The sequence below is a fragment of the Takifugu rubripes genome, chromosome 18, assembly GCF_901000725.2.
Source record: "Takifugu rubripes chromosome 18, fTakRub1.2, whole genome shotgun sequence".
Classification (NCBI taxonomy): domain Eukaryota; kingdom Metazoa; phylum Chordata; class Actinopteri; order Tetraodontiformes; family Tetraodontidae; genus Takifugu; species Takifugu rubripes.
The window spans coordinates 4,484,497-4,505,376 of NC_042302.1; the positions used below are offsets into that span (position 1 = coordinate 4,484,497).

Sequence of the window (20,880 nt, forward strand, 5' to 3'; positions counted from 1 at the left end):
GCTTTGCAACTTCACTTTTGTACGTGGCAATGAATTTGTGGCAAATATAAGCATGGCAAAAATCAACATATTTGAAAAAGAATTTGGCTTCCTGTAAAATTAATGCCTAAAAAATCATCAGACTCTATTGAGTCCGCCAGAGAGAGAAAATGTGGGTGCTGGACAGAGAGATACCATCAGTTACAGAGAGGAGGAGCATACCATCCCCTCTATATAAGGCCTTAAAGTCTGGCCCCCGTGGATCTGTCCATGGTCCCCCTCTCCTCCCCCACTGAAACTTTCAATCTATATCACAGTGCCCAACTCATCTCCCATCAATCTGGTCCAAGGAGACCTAGAGGTTTGTGTTCCTCTCCTGTCGCGACATCGGCTCTGCGCTTCCCGGCCGCCACACCTCACCGGATCGGCAGAGACAAAGTGACGGCATCACTCTACTGCACCGTTTGCCTCTTATTTTCTTGGAAAAAGGCTCAAAATGCCAGAGCCCACGAAGAAAGGTAGGAATGTAGATAATGAAGACAGTTAAATGATCTCCCTCCACCACCAGAAGAGCATGTGTGCTAATCTTCTGCATGTGCAGTTTGTATGGGTTTAACAATTTAACAAATTCATTTATCATCCCATGTTAAACTGCTTGCTGTTAAGAGGAGCAGAGACACACCATCCCATTGTGCCTCACTTTTGGGCTTGTAAGAATCCCCAAAGTGACTTTGCCTTTGGTATTGTATTACTGATGAGTCTCTACCATCCAGACCAGGGGTGCACCACAATAATAGAGCATTACTAACATATATCGGTGTTGTTATAATTCTAATGTATTTCCTCGGACATTGACTGGAAAGACACAGAATGATACAGAGAAACCTGGTGGCATGTCGTCAGACACAAATAAAGAACTGTGATTAATGTTGCAGTTGGCCAAAGGTGGAGATAAATCCCAGTTGTGGTTCCTGGCGATCGAAGGCAGCCAAGCAGAAACAGCCAATTCTGTTCCCCTAGAACTGTTTCCTGCCAATTCAAAGTATCAGGTCATCTCTAGCTCCTCCACCCTATAATGTCACTCATCTGTACGTCCATCAACATTCCCCCTTAATCCGACCTCGTCTGTCATTAAGATATGGTATTACTCCCACCCTCCCCATTAGCTCAGCGCTTTGGGGCTTGGCCATCAAACCAGACGTGCTCATGTTAGATGTAATGGAAATTGTGTTTGCATCTTTTCAGAAATGAGACCTGTCGCTAGTTATTACTAAGATGTCAACTATGGTGTGCACATGGACATTAACAGAATAGACTAGGGACTATCTATTTCTTTTCTAAGCGCCTAACATAACACTCTTCACATAAGAGCGGTGAAACAAATATCAATTGGGGAAACAGGAATGCTGGGTCTTTTGTGGTCAAAAATGTAAAAACACCAACAACAAAATCATCTAGTTATGCATAGCTGCGCCCACTGTGTTCATCCAGTCCCATAAACATTTCTGATCCCCTTCAGAGACAAAGCCGAGGGCAAATAAAGGCATAGGATTCCAGTCTGTTACTAACACTACCCAGAAATAGCTGCATATCCCAGAGAGGCAGATAAATGAACGTACAACCGTATTGTTCCTTAAATGAGTCTGAACAGCTGAAGAGGAGGAGGCTGGCGCTGTTGGTTTAGACAGCACCCTCTCAAGCCTTTAAAAAGTCTGAACCAAAGATGATGCACTGCCGTAGTCACCCACAGATCTCTTGGGACAGGAATTCTTGTCCCTGGAATAGTTCAGAATGAGAGCGCTTTTAATCCCCATTCCTTGTTCCAGCTCAGATCCCCTTCTCCTCGCTCCGCGCTGCACCCCAAAACAGACATACTGGATCATTTAGAGGTCAAGCACATCCACATCAAACCGCCAATCCCCAAACTGTCCTCGGTACTGTAGTCAGTCTGGGATTTCAGCCACACACAAGCACATGTCTTCACCTCATGATATTTACAGTCATTAATGCCATTCACCCTCCCTGGGGTCTGATCTGCACAACAGTATCTCACAAATCAGGTGCTCTAAGAACCTGTCAACAGCTAATTGACATCCAAGAACAATTCCCATGTCTGGACATGAAGCCTGGTAAAAAAAAATCCTCATCAGAATCCTCAACAGAATTGTCACTCACAAAAAGGCAGAGTTAAATAAAGCTCCGCAACAGGAACCAACATAGACAAGTCATTTTATTGGAACAATCACTGTCTACAACAGGAAAAAACACTGCCAGCAAGCTGCCAGCAGTTTGAGTCATGCCGGAGCCTGTATGAGCCCTTCTGTCTGCAAGCCAGCAGGGGTAACAGCTGAAAATACCTGCAGTGCTGTCAGCTGCGGTGGTAGTCCTCAGAGGTAAAACAAAACCTTTCCCCGCTCTCATTATCTCAACACAACGAGACAGAGCTGCGCTCCTGGGGGGCATGATGCGACCGCACAGGATTGTTTTCCATTTGCCAGTGACATTGTTTTGTAGTGACATGGGAGTGCAGCTAATTTTGACAAGGGATGAGTAAAGGGAATCATTACAATACGGCCAATAAAGGTGGAATCTAATAGTTCCAGTTGGATCCATTTTCTTTAAACCACTGATTGAAAAACCAACTATTAATAATTGATCCAAATGTTTCTATTAGGCAGGAAGCTCAGGTAGACCCTGGCTCTAGCGGGGGCTACCGCCTGGATGGGATATCTCTTCCAGATCACGAAACCTGGCAAGGTTGGGTAGTAAAATACTGGGAAAAGCTTAGTGGGGGATAATTTCAATCACAGCATAAACTCTCATGTGTTCCACTAACACACTAATAAAAAACTAGTTAAGTCAGCCAAACATTGTGCACGGAATGGTGTATAGATACTCCAATCTTGCTCTGCCAGGGGTTTTGAATGTCGTATCCATGCATGTTTCTTTGACTAACACCCCCCACCCCCCAACCACCCCCTGACGACATTAGTTTCATAAGTCCTGACGAGGCAGAGGGCAAACAAACGGTGTGTCAAGAGGGCCCCAGTCATAATTAGTTAAGATTACAGTCAAAGCACCAGGAGCCAGTTATCCCAAAACAAAGTCAACACAGTTGTGGCATTATTTAAATAAGACAACCATCACGTTTGACACTGATCTTTTTGTGTTTTGCTTTTTTTAGATGAGATGCCAAATGGCCAGCCAGAAGGTGAGTTCATAACCTAGTGACCCTGCAGATTAGAGCTGATTGATTAGCGATAGTAACATATATAATCGATGCAACTAAGGCAAAATGTCATTTAAAAAACAGACCAATTGACTTTTAGCCATGCCTATCAAAGTGACGTGGCGTGACGTGAAGGCCGCTGAAATGGGCGTGAATGTGCAAACACGGCCCCGTCGGAGTGTAAATGTGGGGCCAGCAGTCAACAGTGCATCCGCGCTGCTCCAGAGCGGTCGGTGGTGACGAGAAAGCCAGTCGATATCTCTGGCATTCCTCACGCCGTCCAGCTGATCCCTCTCTGTTGATTCAGCTGACGCCCTAGCCGGCCCATGTGAGGTGGTGCAATTGAATTTCGCCAGTGCTCGGGTTTGACCTTGGAGCTACAGCATCTTGAGGCTCCGATGGGGGTGGGTAGGCGAGCTCAGCTAAGGCTTTGCTAAAAAAAAAATAGTCTTAGCATTAAAAAAATAATAATTCAACTATCTTTAAAAAAGAGTTAAGTAATAAGGTAAGACGGGAACACTTCCTGAGATCAGTATTAGAAGAAGCGAAGAGTTCTTTCAATGCAACTGTGTCATATATATAAATATAGATTTCTACCCTGCCTTGATTTCATTATCTTAACTTGTTGATGTGTTTGTTAATGTGCACTGTATCTAAACCTTGGTTACATTTACATAAACCTGATTTTGATGCATTAACAGCATATGTTTTTCATGTATGGAGAGCAATTGTTATTTCTTCGGGGTGTTTCTTGTATCAAATGAGAAGGAAAACTAGGTCTCAATGTTCTGAAGTGTAAATTTCTACTGTATGTACGAGGTGAGTGGGTGTAGCTGTGCCAGCTCGTTCATGTTTGTCTTTGTTGGTGTGTATGTTGGAGTGCGAGACTGAGAGAAGCAATGCCGATGCTGAAGCTTTGTGCTTATCAAAAGCAGCTGTTCCATCCTCCACTATATTTGTCACATGCTCAGAAAATGTTGCCCCAGACAGTAACGGTGCCCCGCCCCTACCTGAGATTACCCTGGAGGTCTCTCCACCCCCAGGTGGGTAAGACCCACAGCCCCATTACTCGTCCCAGAATGTGTCCCATCACGTGTTGGTTTGGTGTGCCATCACGTTTTGTTTTGTTTTTCCTTGTTCACTGAATGTGTGAGCGGTCTGAAGCCAAGTTTCTCCAGTATAAATTGCTCAGCACACGGTGCAAAGCGGTCATTAGCTTACCTACTGTGCACACATTCACATGCTTGTGCATCTTCCATACCTGCATTTGCCTTGAGGGTGCGCATGCATTTGTATTTGCATTACTGTGTGAGCATTTGGGGAGGCGGGGCTTTACTGATTCTATTAATTTTACTCTGATCAGCCACTTAATTTTATTAATACAAGCAATATTAGCTTTTACTGGCCACAGGAATCAGTAAACCCGTGCCCACTCGATCCGCATAGGTAGGCGATGACCAGGTTAGCAATCTGGACATTAATGGTTGACTTGCATTCAAAGAGCAACATCAATGAAACATGAACCTGGGCTTATTTGACATATTAGCAGGCATTTATTTGCAGTACATATCTTGTTCCTTGTGGCTACCTGGTCATCTGCTATTTATATAGTTATGCCTGTTGCCTGCTGCTCCAGCCTAGCGCTTTGTCTGCCGTACAGAGGCAGCAGCAGATGGGAAAGCGGCAGAGGAGACTGATGGGAAGAAAGCAGAGCCCACAGATTCTGAGCCTTTACAAACTGGAGTGGTTCGAGAATCGAGCCCCACTGAGAATGGCTCAAACCGGCCAAAGACTGGTGGGGTTGGGGTAACAGAGCAAGCAGAGAACAATGACGTTGCAAGGGAAGTTAGTCCTTGCTCTCCCCAACCTGGTAAGTAAATTTGTTAATGTTAAAGCAGTCCCATTTCTCTCTTAGAATGCATGTTTCCCCTTTTAGCTTCAAATGCTAATGACAGAAGTCCTTTACTGGGCAGTTTATGTTCCGGCAGATTAGCGGCATGGCAAAACAGTCCTTTTGAATGTTAAATTAACTGGATTTAATCTTTAGAAATGCCATAGATATCCCACTTTACTGTAATAGTAATGCATGTAGAATAAAAAAGCAATATAATTACAATGACTAAAGCCTTAATTGTGTATTGTGGGAGTAGTCAGATGTCTTGTAGGACATAAGCTAATATAGACTAATTCATTAATACTAATAGATAATGCACCGATTACCAAAACTGAAAAGGTGAGTATTCAATTACCTCATTACACGCAGGAAGTCATAAGAACAATGAAAACATCTATAGAAAACAGTACCGACAAGGCGGCTGGCTGGTTTTCTCGGATCGAGTTGATACCGCTTGGGTGAAAAGCTGAAATTTGAGGCTTTGGCTTGCTCATGGGCATACCATATATATATCATGTGTGTGCACGCTGAGATGCTGTTGTTTTGGTGGCTTGAGGAGCACAGTGAGGGTAAAACTGCCCCAAGCCCACTCTGCTTAGCTGTCCAACATGGAGTCTTACGGGACAACATTCTTTCTTGCTCCCAACTCCTTAAGTGACGAAGCCTATATGTAAATTTGATGCTTAATAATACATTTCTTCCACCCTAGACGTTAGCCCGGTTAAGCTTACGTTATTGGCAACGCCATCTTGGCTTGAAACAGCAGTGCTGGAGGGATGATGTCACATTGTGAAGCCTCAATTGTCTTTGTTATTTGATGGGTTGGAAGCAAGTATGTGTTACACAGGATGAAAATCAAATATTGATCCGTCTCTTCCGAAGGCTGCATGTTATCCTCCATTTTTGGCATGTGAATCGAATGCCTCGTTGCCTCGTTGGCTTGTAGGTGTGTTTTGCAAGCCAGCGATGGACATCTTAATAGGTGGGTCCATTTGTCAATGACGCCTTCATTGCAGATGATGATGCGGCTACAACCAATACCCCATCCCCAACACCCCATACAGGTTGGTACCCTTAACAAATGCTTCCTAAATCAATTCAACAGCTACAAATTTGATGAAAATCACAGAAATCTGGCAACAAGGCTGAAATTTAACCTGCAGCGTATTTTACAGTAAATCATGTAGTAACAGATCTCAACGGGCGATACACTTTATTTGAGATTGACTTTTGCACCCAATGTTTAAATATTCAGATGTATGTCTGCTCACTGGCATACATGTCGTAAATGTGTGACTTTTAAAAGCAAATGCAACTACAAAAAGTTTCTTTTACCCTTTCAAATTAAAGGCATGGATTTGAATTGCGTTCTATGTGACTACGGTGTTTAAATTCCACTAAAATATAATTTCTATGTAGTTTAATGTTACATCAGAGCCTCATTGGGGCAACAACTGCTGTATATTTTAAAGTGATTAATTGTATTCTGCGATGTAACATTAAACTTGGGAGCTAATATAAAGTTAACACGTTGTTAAAAAAGTTTTTGGAATTCACTTCAGTGCTAACTTGCTGTTGTGGGAAAAAAAAGCTCCAATTCAAGTAGCATTTCCGGGTAAATATCAGTATTTTGGATGGTCTTAAAATTCAGCAGCAAGCCGAGTCTGTACCTTGCAACACATACATAAAATTCATATGTTTGTGTGCAAGCATATATCAGTGTAGATATGTGGTTGACTTGGCAAATGTGCATTATCTCTAAAAGAAAATCATTATCAGAAGCATCCATTAGGTGCAGAAGCTATAAAAACTTGGCCATTTTTCATATTCTAGAATCTGTTCACACTCCCAGTTAATCAAATAAAGAAAGTACATGTCAGATAATGAGGATGGAGGTGACTTTTGCCATCCAAGAGTCATAAATCTGATGTCCTGACACAAATCTGCACAAAAACTGTCGAAAATATACATTGTTAGCCTAGGAACATGTATATTCTTACCATTTTGGACTAAAATCAAAGTAAAAGGGGGACTTTGGGATCCATACACACAATCTAGAGATGTATTGCTAAGGACCAAGTAGCATTAAAAGATGGAAGGGGAGCACCCCCTTTCATTCATAAAAGTTGCCCTTTAGGTGTCCACTTGGCTGCTGATAAAACTCAATAATGTGTAAGTTTCACATAAAAAGCTGCCATAAAAACAGGGACAGAGACAACAGGAAACAGGTGCTTCAGCCACGGCTCATGTTGGCGAAGGTCTCGCACATCAATAACAAATGGTTCCGCTTCGAGACACTCGACAGTCACGGCTCACCAACTGATGGATATCAATCACCAAACCACCAAAACCAGCTCATTAATTTCAATGACAACTGTGCTTTTTTTCACAGAGGAAGCCAATACGCTCAAGAAACTCTCAATTGAGCTGCCTAGTAAGAACGCTCTGCTAAATCTTTCCACCATTTTAGTAGCAAAACCGTAGCCCACCCTCAATCAAAATCACCCACTGAACATAGGAAACATGGTGCAATCATGTTTATTTCTAGATTATGTGTGTGTTCTATGTAAAAATGAAGAAAATGATTTCTTTTAATGTTCCTCCCTAACAAATGATGACCAAACGTGCATCATTACAAACATTTAAATAATAATTCTATGTTTTTCCAATGTCTTACTTACAGAAGCATGTTGGTTTTGATTTTTCCCTGTGGAATTCTGATCATACGTCCGGCATGTTTGATCCAGAATTCCTCCTGTCTACTAGATGCTTTTTTCCCCACATGCGTGTGTGCTTTGCTTCAGTGGACTTTACAGTACTATTTCTTACAATATGCTGTAAATTTCTCTTTGTCTTTGTTCAGATGATAGCGTCCCTGTGCCAGCCATGGGGAGAAAGGACTCAGGTAATGAAACGGTAGTCATCACGGTAGTTTCTTTTTTAGTAGAGACAGAAAGTTACTGGGGAGTGTTGGATGGACAATTTCGCCTATCGTAAGGACAAAGAAGATTGGATCATCCTGCAGTTAACTGGATGAGGACCTCACAATGGTTTTTGTGCTTCCCTATTGTCCTTTTCATGCTTTCCATGTTGCGAAGAGCTTACATTTTGCTGCTGAATGAATTGATGAGTGAAAGAGAGGACGTGTATCTGTCTGTCTGTGTGACTTTACTCTGGTGGTACTTTCAGGTGGGTGTAGCAATTCCTCGACTGCGTTGCTTCATCTCTCCTTGAACAATGACAGTCGAGAACATTGTGTCACTGAGTGTCTTTCGTTTAAATCAACCAGTTTGGTCTCTGGGAGAAGGCCAGGCCCCCGAGGAGCTGGATAAACCCATCGAAACCCCTCCACTCTCAACTTTGCTCATCGAGCAGCCCCAAAGTGCCACCGTCTCAGTGGGTGAGCTAACCATTAAAAGGTTGTCCATGGCTGCAGGCAGCTAACTGGAGTACCTCACGTTGCATCTGACTGCTTCCTCAAGACAAAACTGTCCCTTCTGCCGCCTGCAAAGAAGGGAAAAAAATTATTTTATAATAAAATAATTAATATAATATAATAAACACAGTTTATCCACATTTAGACCTGTGTGCTGTACAAAAATGGACTTGATTTCATCACCTCGTACCCAAACAGACTAGCAGATCTTTCGATCTCAACGCCCTTTTCAACCACAATGCATGCATTTCAATACAGTGCCGCAAAAAGCCATTTAATTTGGGGCTTCCTGCTTCTAAAGGTGGAGACGCCAGCTTCATTGCCAAAGTGGAGGCCAAGGATCTCCTTCGCAAACCCACCATCAAGTGGTTTAAAGGAAAATGGATGGATCTGGCCAGCAAGACTGGAAAGCACTTGCAGCTCAAAGAAACATTTGACCGACTCACAAAGGTAGAGCCTCTGCAGTCATGCACACAAATAAAATGCCACTTGTGTGAGTACCGACTGACCCGTCACACTATTTATTGTCAGATCCACACATTTGAAATGCACATTATAAAGGCAAAAGACAGCTACGCTGGGAATTACAGGTGCGAGGTCACCTACAAGGACAAGTTTGACAGCTGCTCTTTTGACCTGGAAGTTAAAGGTTCGTTAAAGCATTTAAAAACACCTCATTCATTCTGATGTCTTCAAAAGCTTCGGACTATGCATGAGACGTGCTCTTACTGTCTTACAGAATCTGGACAGGGCTCTCAGAATATTGATATTCGATCAGCTTTCAAGAGGAGGTAATGAAAAACCAATCCATAAATCATGAATGGAGGCTTCAGGACATAATTACACCTAATTAAACCATAAATACACCTTCCACCTTGCTTTTGAGAATAGGAACAGAAGTGACCCAAATCATCTCTAAGAGTACCTTGATAGAGAATGTGAACTGGTCCTTTGCAGAACAGTGTTTTAGTCTTTTGGATTTTTAAATGTTCTTGTTGGAAATTTGACAGAAGCTCCTAATAAAATTCCAACCTCTGTAAGTAATAATGTTTAAACAGTCTCAGAAAACACTGCTATGGTCCATAAATCACCCTAGGCAGACACTGATGATAACCACAGGAGTAGCTAGCAAAGGCACTTAACCAAAGTGTTGATCATAATAAATAGTAGTAGATAGTAAAAAAACAAGGTGGATAAAGTAGGCGCCTTTGTAGACTCAAAAGAAAAAGGAAAAAAAACTGCTCTTGGTACATAAAATAAACATTTCATCAACATGTAGTGTTAATGTAGTGCTTGTGACATAGTGGTTGCTATGTCATTGACTTTTGTAGAAGGTAATCTCAAGTTAACTCCAAACAAAAGGCCAACATTTGGGGTTTACATCTCGCTCCAAACAATGTGCCTGAAAAGCAATGCAAAGCATCCCGTTCTCTGTCAGTAATGCCATTGCATTGCTGTGGCAACGGTGCTCTCGAAACACCTTACACAAAATACAGTGTCTTGACTTTTATCATTAAACCTAAAAAACAAGGCATTTGTGTAAGAAGCAATCGTTTGTTAGCCCTGGGCTAACACAGCGATCGAGGCCACTTTGCGTTGTGCTTTTCGCATTGTTTTGTAGTTCCTGTCACTGGTTCAGATCTGATTAAATCTTTATTAATCTCTCCTTGTTAACAACAGCAGTGAAGGACAAGAAGATGCAGGAGAGCTTGACTTTAGTGGTCTCCTAAAACATCGGTGAGAATCACATCCCGACCCTCCCTGAATTTTACTCCTTTGACCATTTTTTAAAAACCTTTTTTCCATTTTTTTTTTTTGCTTTTTGGATGTGCTTCTTTTACCTTGGTAAATTTATCAGGTTAGGTAAACAGCATTACACATATTTTAGATAACCCAGTTCAGTGTACAATCCTTTATCCTTTGACGCAATGCAGCGGCTAAATTGCACATTTATTGTGGGCTTGTCTCTTCTTCTCCCCTACATATTCAGAAATCAAAGGTTAGTAGAGAAAACTGTTAGGGTTTAAAAACAGTTAGACCTTACTGCGGGTGAGTACTTTAATCCTGTAGAGTCCCCAGCATGACATGTATTTCTAGGATTTGGACGCGCAAGAGTGTTGGCCAACTGTAGTACGGTAACACTTTATTTGAAGGCAACATTCCAAAGTGCTCAACGGACATTAATGATGGGAATGGGCCTCATTGGACAGCTCTTCATGGAAACATGGATCTGTCTTTATGAGGCAGGGTGAAGCATTTTTCATCATTAATGATGCCGTAAGGGGCCGCAGGGAAATGATGCTGTAAAATAGTGTTATCGCTACATTGTCGTTTTTATTTCAATTGAGAAATATACGGCAAATACCGCCGTGTTTATTTCAGCTTCCTTCACCACAGCCTGGAAATAAACAGAACAGAAGGGCAATCGTAGAATAGAATAATACTGTACGTTATTTACCCCAAACCTTCTGGGCGTTTGGGGAAAATGTCTATGAATGGCTAATCGGATGGTCTTTATGTAAACTAACAGATGCACTCATGCCCGGAGCAATGTGATTTTACTAAAATGGACCTGACATCTTTAACAACTCATCCTTTTCATCGTCTAACAGCCTCACAGCCTCTCCGACAGTGTGAAAACACCAAACAAAGGGATGGGCCAGTTTATAAGAGGAATATAAAATGATAAATCACATCCTGTAGGGCTCAACATTATTACTTGTTCCACTTATATGCTAATGATAGAGAAAAATCTTGTTCTCCTTTGATGTGAAAACACGCACGGTTCTTTTGTTCATGCGGAAACAAAGTTTGTCAATAATGGTTAAAGCTACCGCAGCAACTTCAGAGTGGTAACTATAGTTACTGGGTACTTCTGCCCAGCAGTAATCGCTAACTGAATTGTTTACCAGGAAGTCAGTGTGACATTTAAACTCAACTCAACTTTATTTGTACAGAATTTTACAACAACAGAGTATGCCAAAGTGCTGCCAATAGAAACATAGGTAAAATAAACAAATATATAATGAAATACACCAAAAAAAGTGGGAAATAATACGCTGCAGCCTTTCCTACAACACTAAAAAATTTGTTTTGGGGAGACTGCTGACAGAAAATGAGTCAGGCTGCCTGATGTGTCGGGGATTCCACAACCTTGGCACAACAACTGAGAAGACGCGGTGGCCTCTCAGCTTCCTCCTAGATGAGTGCCTGAGAGTGGGCGAAACAATGCCGCGGGTCAGTCAGGTGAATAGGGGCAAGACTATGAAGCATTTAAAAACATATAATAAAATTTTAAAATCCATTTGAAAGAAATTGCTCTTGTGTTTGGTACTAGTTAGAAGACATGTGGCCGTATTTTGGACCAGCAGCAGTCTGGCTAAGGCGACCTTTGAATACATTGTAGGAAACGAGGCAAGATGTAATTAAAGGGTGAATTAAAATCCCAAAGTAATGAGAAACAAATGACAAAACCTCAGCCAGTTGTCACTGCACACTCAACATATGTGGCTTTAACCCTGCCAAACTTTAGGCAGCTCAGCGTGCCCATCCCTTTGTGTATTGTGTTCTGAGGAACGCTCTATAGGAAGAGGCAAAAATAGCAAGACTGGGATAGGGATTAAAACTAGAGGTTAGCTTCAGGTATGTCTTCTGTTCTAGACACAAAGGAGCAGTTCCTTAGAACACAGTCACCTGTCTGAGTCCTCTACCTTGACAACTTTTCCCTGATTTGAATCACTAGAGAGCCTAAACAGCAGGATGATACCCCGGAAGTTGATGTGTGGGAGATTCTCAAAAAGGCCCGACCAGACGAGTATGAGAAAATTGCCTTTACATATGGCATCACAGATCTGAGGGGTCTGCTGCGGAGGATGAAGAAAATACCAAAAGAGGAAAAGAAAAGCGAAGGTAAAAGCTCTGAACAGCCATGAAATTTGATTTAAAAAGAGTCTTGTTATTAACAGTTGCGGTTGTGAATTTTATCCTTGGTAGCTTTCGCTAAGAAACTAGAACCAGCATATCAGGTGGATAAAGGTGGGAAGATCCGCCTCGTGGTTGACCTGGCCGACCCCACTGTTGACCTGAAGTGGTACAAGAACGGACAGGAAATCAGGCCTTCTCCCAAGTGTGTAACACATTTTTCTTTACATTCTCTATTATATATCCGATATATACCCTCCTGTATCCCGTGTATCCTCCCTTTCAACCCTTCAACGCATTTTTTTTTTAAGAAAATGCAATTCATGTGCCGCATTCCCCATCTTAGTGATTTTGTTGTGTTTTTATCCTGCACATTGGTTTGCATCTTTAGCACACATTTACCCTCCTTATGTGAGTTAGAACCATATGACAGAACAGGGCAAACACACAACCCTCCTCCACATTCATGCCCGGGTCTCTACTGTGAACCATTATCGTTTCAAAAGAAGCATCTCTCTACTAACTCTAATGTGGCTCTGATCAGTCTACATATAATGTTGCATTTACAGTTGAAGGGCGGTAAGATTGTACAAAAGGCCTCAGAGCTACATTTGGGTAGAAAAAGCAGGTTAACTTCTGTTGTTAACTGTGTATGTGCTCCTCCATACAGGAAAAAGGTGGTACCTCCTTCACAGGTCTTTACTCATGTTTGGCTTTGCAACAGATTTAATTAGATGCACAAACTCAAGTTGACTTCTTGTTGTAAATTATTCCTGGGTGTGTCAAAATGAATGATAAGAACCGCCACCCCCTATACGTTTTTATACGTTTACGTTTTTTAAAATTAGCTGTGCCGGCCGGGTCCTTGCTGCGGCAGAAAGATGACAAGCTAGCTTTTTGGAAGTTAAAGCGGACATTCTCTGCAAAATTGTTAGCAGACTGGACATCAGAGTGCAGAATGTAGAGTAAGAATCAGTTAAATGGTATATATGACTACTGTACATCTCAATCTCATCTGTCCAAAGCCAATCAGTGTTAAAGCCATCTGGGAGGTTATTGCTGTTTTCTGGTTTCTGTTCTCCTGTGCCGTTTTCTCCAGAGCTGAGACATTTACCTTTCCAGGAATGATGTCTCTTTGTCTTGTCTGTCTTTGATATTCCTGTTTACCGTAATTCCCTCCTGTACTCTCCCTGTGCTCCGGCCCTATTCCGGCTCTGCTGCTGACTTTAAGTCAACGGAAGTAAGTCCATCTGTCCAGTCATTTATACCTTCCCCATGAGTTTTGATGTCATCCTTCATCTGTTTTTTTTTGTCCTCGTTGTTGCGAAGTGATCTCTATGCATGTAGCATTCATTTTAAGAACTATTATAGCCATAATAACAAATAAGCCAAATGGTTATTTCTATATGATTTGCTGTATGTAGTCTGATTCTAGTGAGACATTATGTGAATATCAAATTACTTCTTCAGGTATATTTTTGAACACAAGGGCACACAAAGGATTCTGGTCATCAACAACTGCAACGTAAATGATGACGCAGCCTATTCTGTTGCTGCTGGCGAAGAGAAGTGCTCCACAGAGCTGTTTGTCAAAGGTATTTTAATTTAACTTACCGGTATGCATGCACCTGTATTTTATGCACCAACACTATGACATACTGGTCTGAGTAAAATGATGTCGCTGCTTATTTGCATTGCATTTGTTCTGTCTTCTCTAAGAGTTACCTATAAAGATAGTTAAAGGTATTGAGCCCGTGAAGACAACAGTGAACGAGAGGATTGAGTTGGAGTGTGAGGTGTCAGAAGAGGGTGCGCAAATCAAATGGTATGTCTTCTAGAAGAAGGAGATTAGGCTTGTTAAGTTTGAAGGCAATATAATGTAACTTGGTTATATAATGTAACTGAGTATACAACTGTGTTTCTGGGTGTGTGCAACTATTTGGAATATATTTTTTAGGATGAAAAATGGCATTGAAGTTCCAACAGGAGTCCGCTCCAGATACCGTGTTAAGGCTGAGGGAACCAAACACTTTTTGGTGATTGATGATGCCTCCAGAGAGGACACCGGCACGTATTCCGTCATGGCTACTGGAGGCACATCGGAAGCTCACATACAAGTTGACTGTATGTAGCCTCCCGGTAGTGTTAGTATTCTGGTATAAAAGCACTCTTTGACCTCATTCTCTATACTTTCGTACTGTTAGTGAAACCGCTGAAGGTGTATCAGGACCTGCAAGACATGACAGCGATGCTGGGTCAACCCATCAAGTTGCACTGCGAGATTTACCCAGGCAACATCCCAGGTCGTTGGTACAGGAACGGACAGCTGATTCAACCCAGCGACCACATCAACATCATACACAGGAACAAGTAAGTAACTTTAATCAAGGCCCGTGCAGCCGGATGTTTTACTTTGAAGCTAAGCTTCATTTTTGATTGCTAGGGTCCATCGGCTTGAAATCGAGAGCTGCTCGCTTCACGATGCAGGGGATTACACGTTTGTTCCTGAGGGCTACTCTCAGAGCCTGTCTGCCAAAGTTCACATCATTGGTACAAAACCATTCCAGTCGGTCTGAATTATACTAATAAGGCAATACCAACACATTTTTTTACATTTCTGCAGACCCTCCAAGGGTACACTTGGAAAGCTTGAACTTCCCAGACAACACTGTCACAATTGTGGCAGGAAATAAACTCCGGCTGGAGGTCCCCATCAGTGGAGAACCAGCTCCCAGGGTGGTGTGGATGAAAGGAGAGAGGGTACGTTTGGAGTCATCTAGGATGCTTTCACAACTACGGGCTTTTGTCCAGCCCCAGTGACTATGATTCCTGTGTGAACCAAACAAACAAACACAAGATACAACAAATACAACCATGTGACTTAAAATAAACTTCAGCTTCTCTTGCTGTTTCCAGGTGATTCTCGAGACTGGTCAGCGTGTCCGAGCTGAAACCTACGGTGACCAGACAAGCTTGACAATTGATGTCACAGAGCGGGAGGACACTGGCAACTACAAAATAGTCCTGCAGAATGAGGCTGGGGAAGCCACAGCCAGCCTCAAAGTCAAGGTTGTAGGTAAGTTGTGACAAAAAGTTTAAATCCATCCACATGCAGAACTGCAGTCTTCTAAACTCAAGTTTATGTGGTCAACAGACATCCCTGACCCTCCAGAGTCTCCCTTAGTGCCAGTGGTGGGTGGTGATTGGTGCTCTATGACCTGGGATCCTCCGAAATATGATGGAGGTTCGCCAATATTAGGTAAACATTGGATGCCACTTCCAAAAATATCATAAATTCACACATTGGCATCATATATCAGAAGGTAATTTGGTTCTCTGCAGGCTACTTCATTGAGAGAAAGAAAAAACAGAGTTCCCGATGGATGAGGCTTAATTTTGACCTCATAAAAGAGACACTATTCGAACCTAAGAAGATGATTGAAGGTGTGCCGTATGAAGTTCGGATCTTTGCTGTGAATGCAATCGGTGTGTCTAAGCCCAGTGAACCATCCAAAGCCTTTACGCCTCTCGGTGAGTTTCTCTTCAACTTTGCAATTTGAAAATGGGATGCTTTTGCCAATACTTTTGTCCAGGAAATTATTTAAAAATAATAATAGAGGAAACTCAAGTGGCCCTGTGGTGGCGCATGTGTGATCTGCCCTTGGTAACCCAGAGGCACAGCTGTTGCTTTCGATGCCCCACCATCCCAAGTATTCTGACAGTGACCTCCATGGGACATGCGGGAGCTTTAGGAGATATTGAATATGTCTTTATAATGGCTGCCAAATCGTCAGTGGATTAGAGATTTAGGAGACCAGGTCTGTCAGAGGGTTGAACAGGAGTTAAAGATGATTCAGTATACAAGAATAGCAGGGACTAATGAGATCTGACTGTATTCCAGCTAGAGTGGAATATACTTTGGTTGTTTTTTTTTACCATCATACAAAGTTGTTGACTTTCCTGAACTTTCACATCCATTCAGCTGTGACCAGTGAGCCCACCATGCTGGTCGTAGAGGATGTCACTGACACCACGGTGACCGTAAAGTGGCGCCCTCCCGAAACAATCGGAGCTGCCGGTCTTGACGGCTACTTGGTGGAGTACTGCATAGAAGGAAGTAAGCAAACGGTGTCCTCTAAACACACTCAGCAGGATGAGAGTAAGTATTTAAACCAAACCCTCTGTTTGTTGCCCACAGCTGATGACTGGATTGTGTCCAACTCGGAGTTGACAGAGAAGACCAAGTACACTATCACCGGTCTTTCTCCAGGGTGTAAAATCACAGTTCGTGTCAAAGCCATCAATGCAGCTGGAGCCAGCGCTCCCCGGACCCTCCAGCACTCTGTTCTGGTTAAAGAGGTTATCGGTAATCTCCTTTGGCATAATCCCAATCAGTTTATTACAAATTTTAAGATAGAGGCACAAAAGCTATCTAGAATAATACACAAAAGGTTCTTGATCCCTCAGAACCACCCAAGATCCGTGTTCCTCGACACCTGAAGCAGACCTACACTCGCAGAGTCGGAGAAACCGTCAACCTTGTTGTGCCATTTATGGTAGATAAACATTCAAAACAGTTCTTTCAATATTAACATCATCTCTGAGCAGACTCACAATCAGTGTGTGGGGTCTACAGGGAAAACCTAGGCCAAAGGTCAGCTGGCTTAAGGAGGGCAAGGATGTCGATCCTAACGTTAGCATCCGCAACACAGAGTGTGACAGCATTATCTTCATCCGTAAAGCAGAACGTAGCCACTCTGGAAAGTACGAGATGACTGTGCAGGTTGAAAACCACATGGATACAGCCATTATTGACATACAAATTGTAGGTGAGTGAACGACCCTTTGCAACTCAGTTGTCCATGGAAAAAGACGGATCCAGAAAATACTGAGTTAGCAATTGTAAGCTGTTTTTAACAGTCATGATTTCAATGAACATAATAAGCTACCGCTGCCTGTCTGTGATTATCAGATCTACCTCAGCCTCCCCAGTCTGTGACAATCGAAGATGTTTGGGGAGGAAATGTCGCCCTGGTATGGACCCCTCCAAAAGACAGTGGCAACGCCCCAATAACAGGCTACACAATTCAAAAAGCAGACAAGAAGACGATGGTAAAACTGATTCTTCCCGAAACACACAAAAGTAAAACAGCAAATAATGCACATGTGCTCTGATCTTCAAAGGAATGGTACACGTGCATTGAGCACTACCACCGCAATTGCATCACCATCACCGAACTGGTGGTTGGAAATGAATATTTCTTCAGGATCTTTGCGGAGAACATGTGTGGCCCAAGCGAAACTGCAACCCAAACCAAAAAAAGTGCTCTCATTGTCAAAGAAGGTAACTATGTAACTTCCATGGCTCTGGGGAATGGACAGCTCTTGAAAGATAGCATTGTGCTCTCTGTTGAGGGAGATACCACATCGCATAGGAAACTCATGCACACTCATTTGTATCATGCAAAAAAAATGCCACCCTACCCCACAGGTCTGCAGGTAAAAACGCAGGATTTTGAAGATCACGACTTCAAAGAGGCTCCGAAGTTCACACAGCCATTGATCAATACTTTTGCTATTGCCGGCTATAATACTACTCTGAACTGCAGCGTCCGTGCCAACCCAAGGGTAGGTAGGAGACAGGTGCAAGTGGTATGTCTATACATGGTAAATACACATTAAATTGCACTTAAATACAAATGATCTGTTTCAGCCCAAAGTTATCTGGATGAAGAACAAGATAGCCATCATTGATGACCCGCGCTACCGCATGTTTAGCAACCAAGGGGTTTGTACTCTGGAGATCAGGAAGCCCAGCCCCTACGATGGGGGCATGTACACCTGCAAGGCCATCAACGACCTGGGTGAAGCTCAAGTGGATTGCAAGCTCGAGGTCAAAGGTCAGTGTGGAACTGGAGGCAGGCTTTGAATCCCACCCAGGCACCTCTTCCAACTCCAACCAAGTCTGGTTTCCAAAAGCTTTTTTCTCTCATGTAATTCTCATTTGTGTAAATGCCTTTTGTCAGTGTGATTTTAAGGTATCTGCTTCTTAAAAAAAGGCAACCCTCACATCTTAAATCAAAATACTATGTGTAAACACGCAAAATTGGCTTTTGGGAACCTGCCCTGCTAAGGTAATGTACCGCATTTGTGCAATTTGTTGCGGTTTACGTAAAGGATGACCACACATCCAGCGGACATGTAAGTATATAACTGCTTTGCACCAGCTTCTTATAAACTTGACAAGATGACGTCAGACTTTTCTGAGACTTACTTTGCTTGTCCAATAACTTTGAGGATAAAGGAGTTGTGTCCACAGCCACAGTCCAGCTTGAGTTTATAAGGAGCTGGTGCGAACGTCCCCTCGACATCATTTATAGAACACATGAGCAATAATGAGAAATAATCTGATTCATGTGACACTATCTCATCACCACCACCACCACATGGAGCACATCCTCACCACATGATTATCTCTGGTCCGCTCCAGCCGGTTCATCTCGTTCATCTACTTCACACACCTAGAGCATTTCAGCAGGCATGACATATAAAACTACGAGGTTTATATGTTTTCTTAATCTCTTCTCCACAGATTCTTGTTAACTCATCATATCAAAAAATTCAGTCATAACTCAGCAGGAGTTCATGGTGGACACACATAACCCCATGTTGTTAACCCCTCTTCTCTTCTCTCTCCTCCAGTCCAAACTCAAGAATTGTGAATGTATGTTCTCACATAAGGTAAGCTTTCATATGGTTATGGCATATGAAGCTTATGTCACTCATTATGCATCATTCAGCAAGCATGTCACCTCACTTTCTCTCAGCAAGACAAGGTTTGCATGACAACTTCTGCCCGAGCTGTTCCTCCAGCTCTGCTCTTGGCTGGCTCTCTTTCTCGACAGCGTTTTTCAATTTTTTAATCAATTGTCATAGCTGTCGGATAAGGTGAGTAAAAGGGTTCGCAAATTTGCAAACGAGCTGCCGATAAATTGAGACCGGACACGCTGAGTGTTTTTCTCTGAAATACTGAGGAAACAACACACAGTGAGTATACTGAAAGGGTTACCATAGTAACTGGAATTTCCTTGTGTTATGCTGGTTTCCTTTTAATTAAAGAAACATTTTTAGCAAATTTGGAAACAATTTGGCATTTTGTTATGTCAGAAATCTTCTTATCTTGTGATAACCTATGACGTTAAATGTCAGATATATGCTTCTGCGAGCCTGTGGCTGTTTGTTTTGGGGTTTTTGATTACCAAAGTGCAATGTGTCCAATTTCTGTTGAGCATATTACCACTCCTGCTCCTTTTCTGTTAATTCTTCTTGTGAGCAACTTAATCTTCCACAATATCATTAGTCCTTCTTCTCATCCCTCAGGAGGCTTCACATTCTATGAGCTGATGCAGCGTGGAGTACCCCTTCATCTGATCAACCAGTACATGAATGAAACAAAGATTTTGGAGCAGGAAAAGTAAAATGGGACAGATTGCGAAATGAGACACTTTATATAGTTGTGCAGACATGTCACCACCGGTGAACCGCCACTTTCCCCATTCAGCTGCTCGCAGGCAGGGGAAATAATTGTGGAAGTAGAGAGACAGGTGTGAAGCAGGTTATGCTGGTCTGTGGTTTGGTATGCTGTGTACAGATTAGAGCTAACTACCATAGATGAAGTCACCTAATAACTATGTTACCCGTTTCAAAAGCCGTGTCAACTCAATTGCATGTCAGCAGTGATTTAATTTCATTCTCACAGGGAAACACACCTTGTTGTAGAAGGCAATAACTTATCTCTGGGAACTATGTGAAGAGAAACTGAGTGTGTATAAACTAAATTTTGGAGTTTCATGGTGTGTCATACTGTTACACAGCAAAATAAAGCAAACTATCGGATGAATAATTTTGTAAACAGTTTTATTTTGGTATTATTATTTTCCCCTCTTTTTCCGCCCTACACTATATACTGTACTGCATGACACATTATAATATTTGGATTTAGGCTTGGTTAATGTGGTGTGCATGCATAAAATTTGTAATTATGTTCCATGGATTTCAATAAAAAAAAGTAACAAGAACAACCGCATTTTCCAGTGCTATTTAAATGTGTTTCCCTTGTAATAATCTGTCGGAATAGAGATAAAAGCACACGTTCATGAGCACCGAAACGCAGTGATACCATCAATATAAGGCTAAATAAAAACCATCCAGCGTGCATAAATAGAATATTTTCCATAGCATAGCAATGATTCCCTAATGCACAATGGAAATTTATCAGAACATCATCTATTGCCCTAAATTAACGTAACCAAAATGGCAAAATATAGTACTATTGTTTTACCAAAAAGCAGAAAAATATTTACATTATTTTTTATTAAGATGCCAAATTAGAGTTTCTAACTTCTCATAAAGAGTCAAAGT

General features: G+C 42.1%; 1 protein-coding gene across 12 annotated transcripts; it reads left to right on the forward strand.

The window, feature by feature from the left end:
• The first annotated feature begins 226 nt into the window (after positions 1-226).
• mybpc1 (myosin binding protein C1) lies at positions 227-20,537 on the forward strand. Of its 12 annotated transcripts, none has more exons than XM_029825674.1 (34): positions 227-497; positions 3,164-3,190; positions 4,180-4,251; positions 4,869-5,078; positions 6,119-6,166; positions 7,495-7,536; positions 7,966-8,007; positions 8,392-8,502; positions 8,840-8,988; positions 9,070-9,187; positions 9,278-9,329; positions 10,219-10,275; positions 10,529-10,537; positions 12,281-12,447; positions 12,532-12,664; positions 13,691-13,699; positions 13,930-14,054; positions 14,179-14,284; positions 14,417-14,583; positions 14,664-14,829; positions 14,903-15,009; positions 15,083-15,219; positions 15,376-15,535; positions 15,614-15,718; positions 15,802-15,990; positions 16,442-16,825; positions 16,927-17,015; positions 17,096-17,288; positions 17,432-17,571; positions 17,644-17,803; positions 17,951-18,087; positions 18,173-18,359; positions 19,162-19,200; positions 19,840-20,537. In XM_029825674.1, exons 1-33 carry the CDS (start codon positions 476-478, stop codon positions 19,179-19,181), a joined length of 3,840 nt encoding a protein of 1,279 aa, XP_029681534.1. In that variant the 5' UTR covers positions 227-475; the 3' UTR covers positions 19,182-19,200; positions 19,840-20,537. The 12 variants fall into 12 exon arrangements, with proteins under 12 accessions (XP_029681534.1, XP_029681530.1, XP_029681532.1 ...); XM_029825675.1 differs by lacking the exon at positions 19,162-19,200 and having other exon boundaries at positions 228-497; positions 16,442-16,576; positions 16,658-16,825; XM_029825670.1 differs by lacking the exon at positions 19,162-19,200.
• The last annotated feature ends 343 nt before the right edge of the window (positions 20,538-20,880 follow it).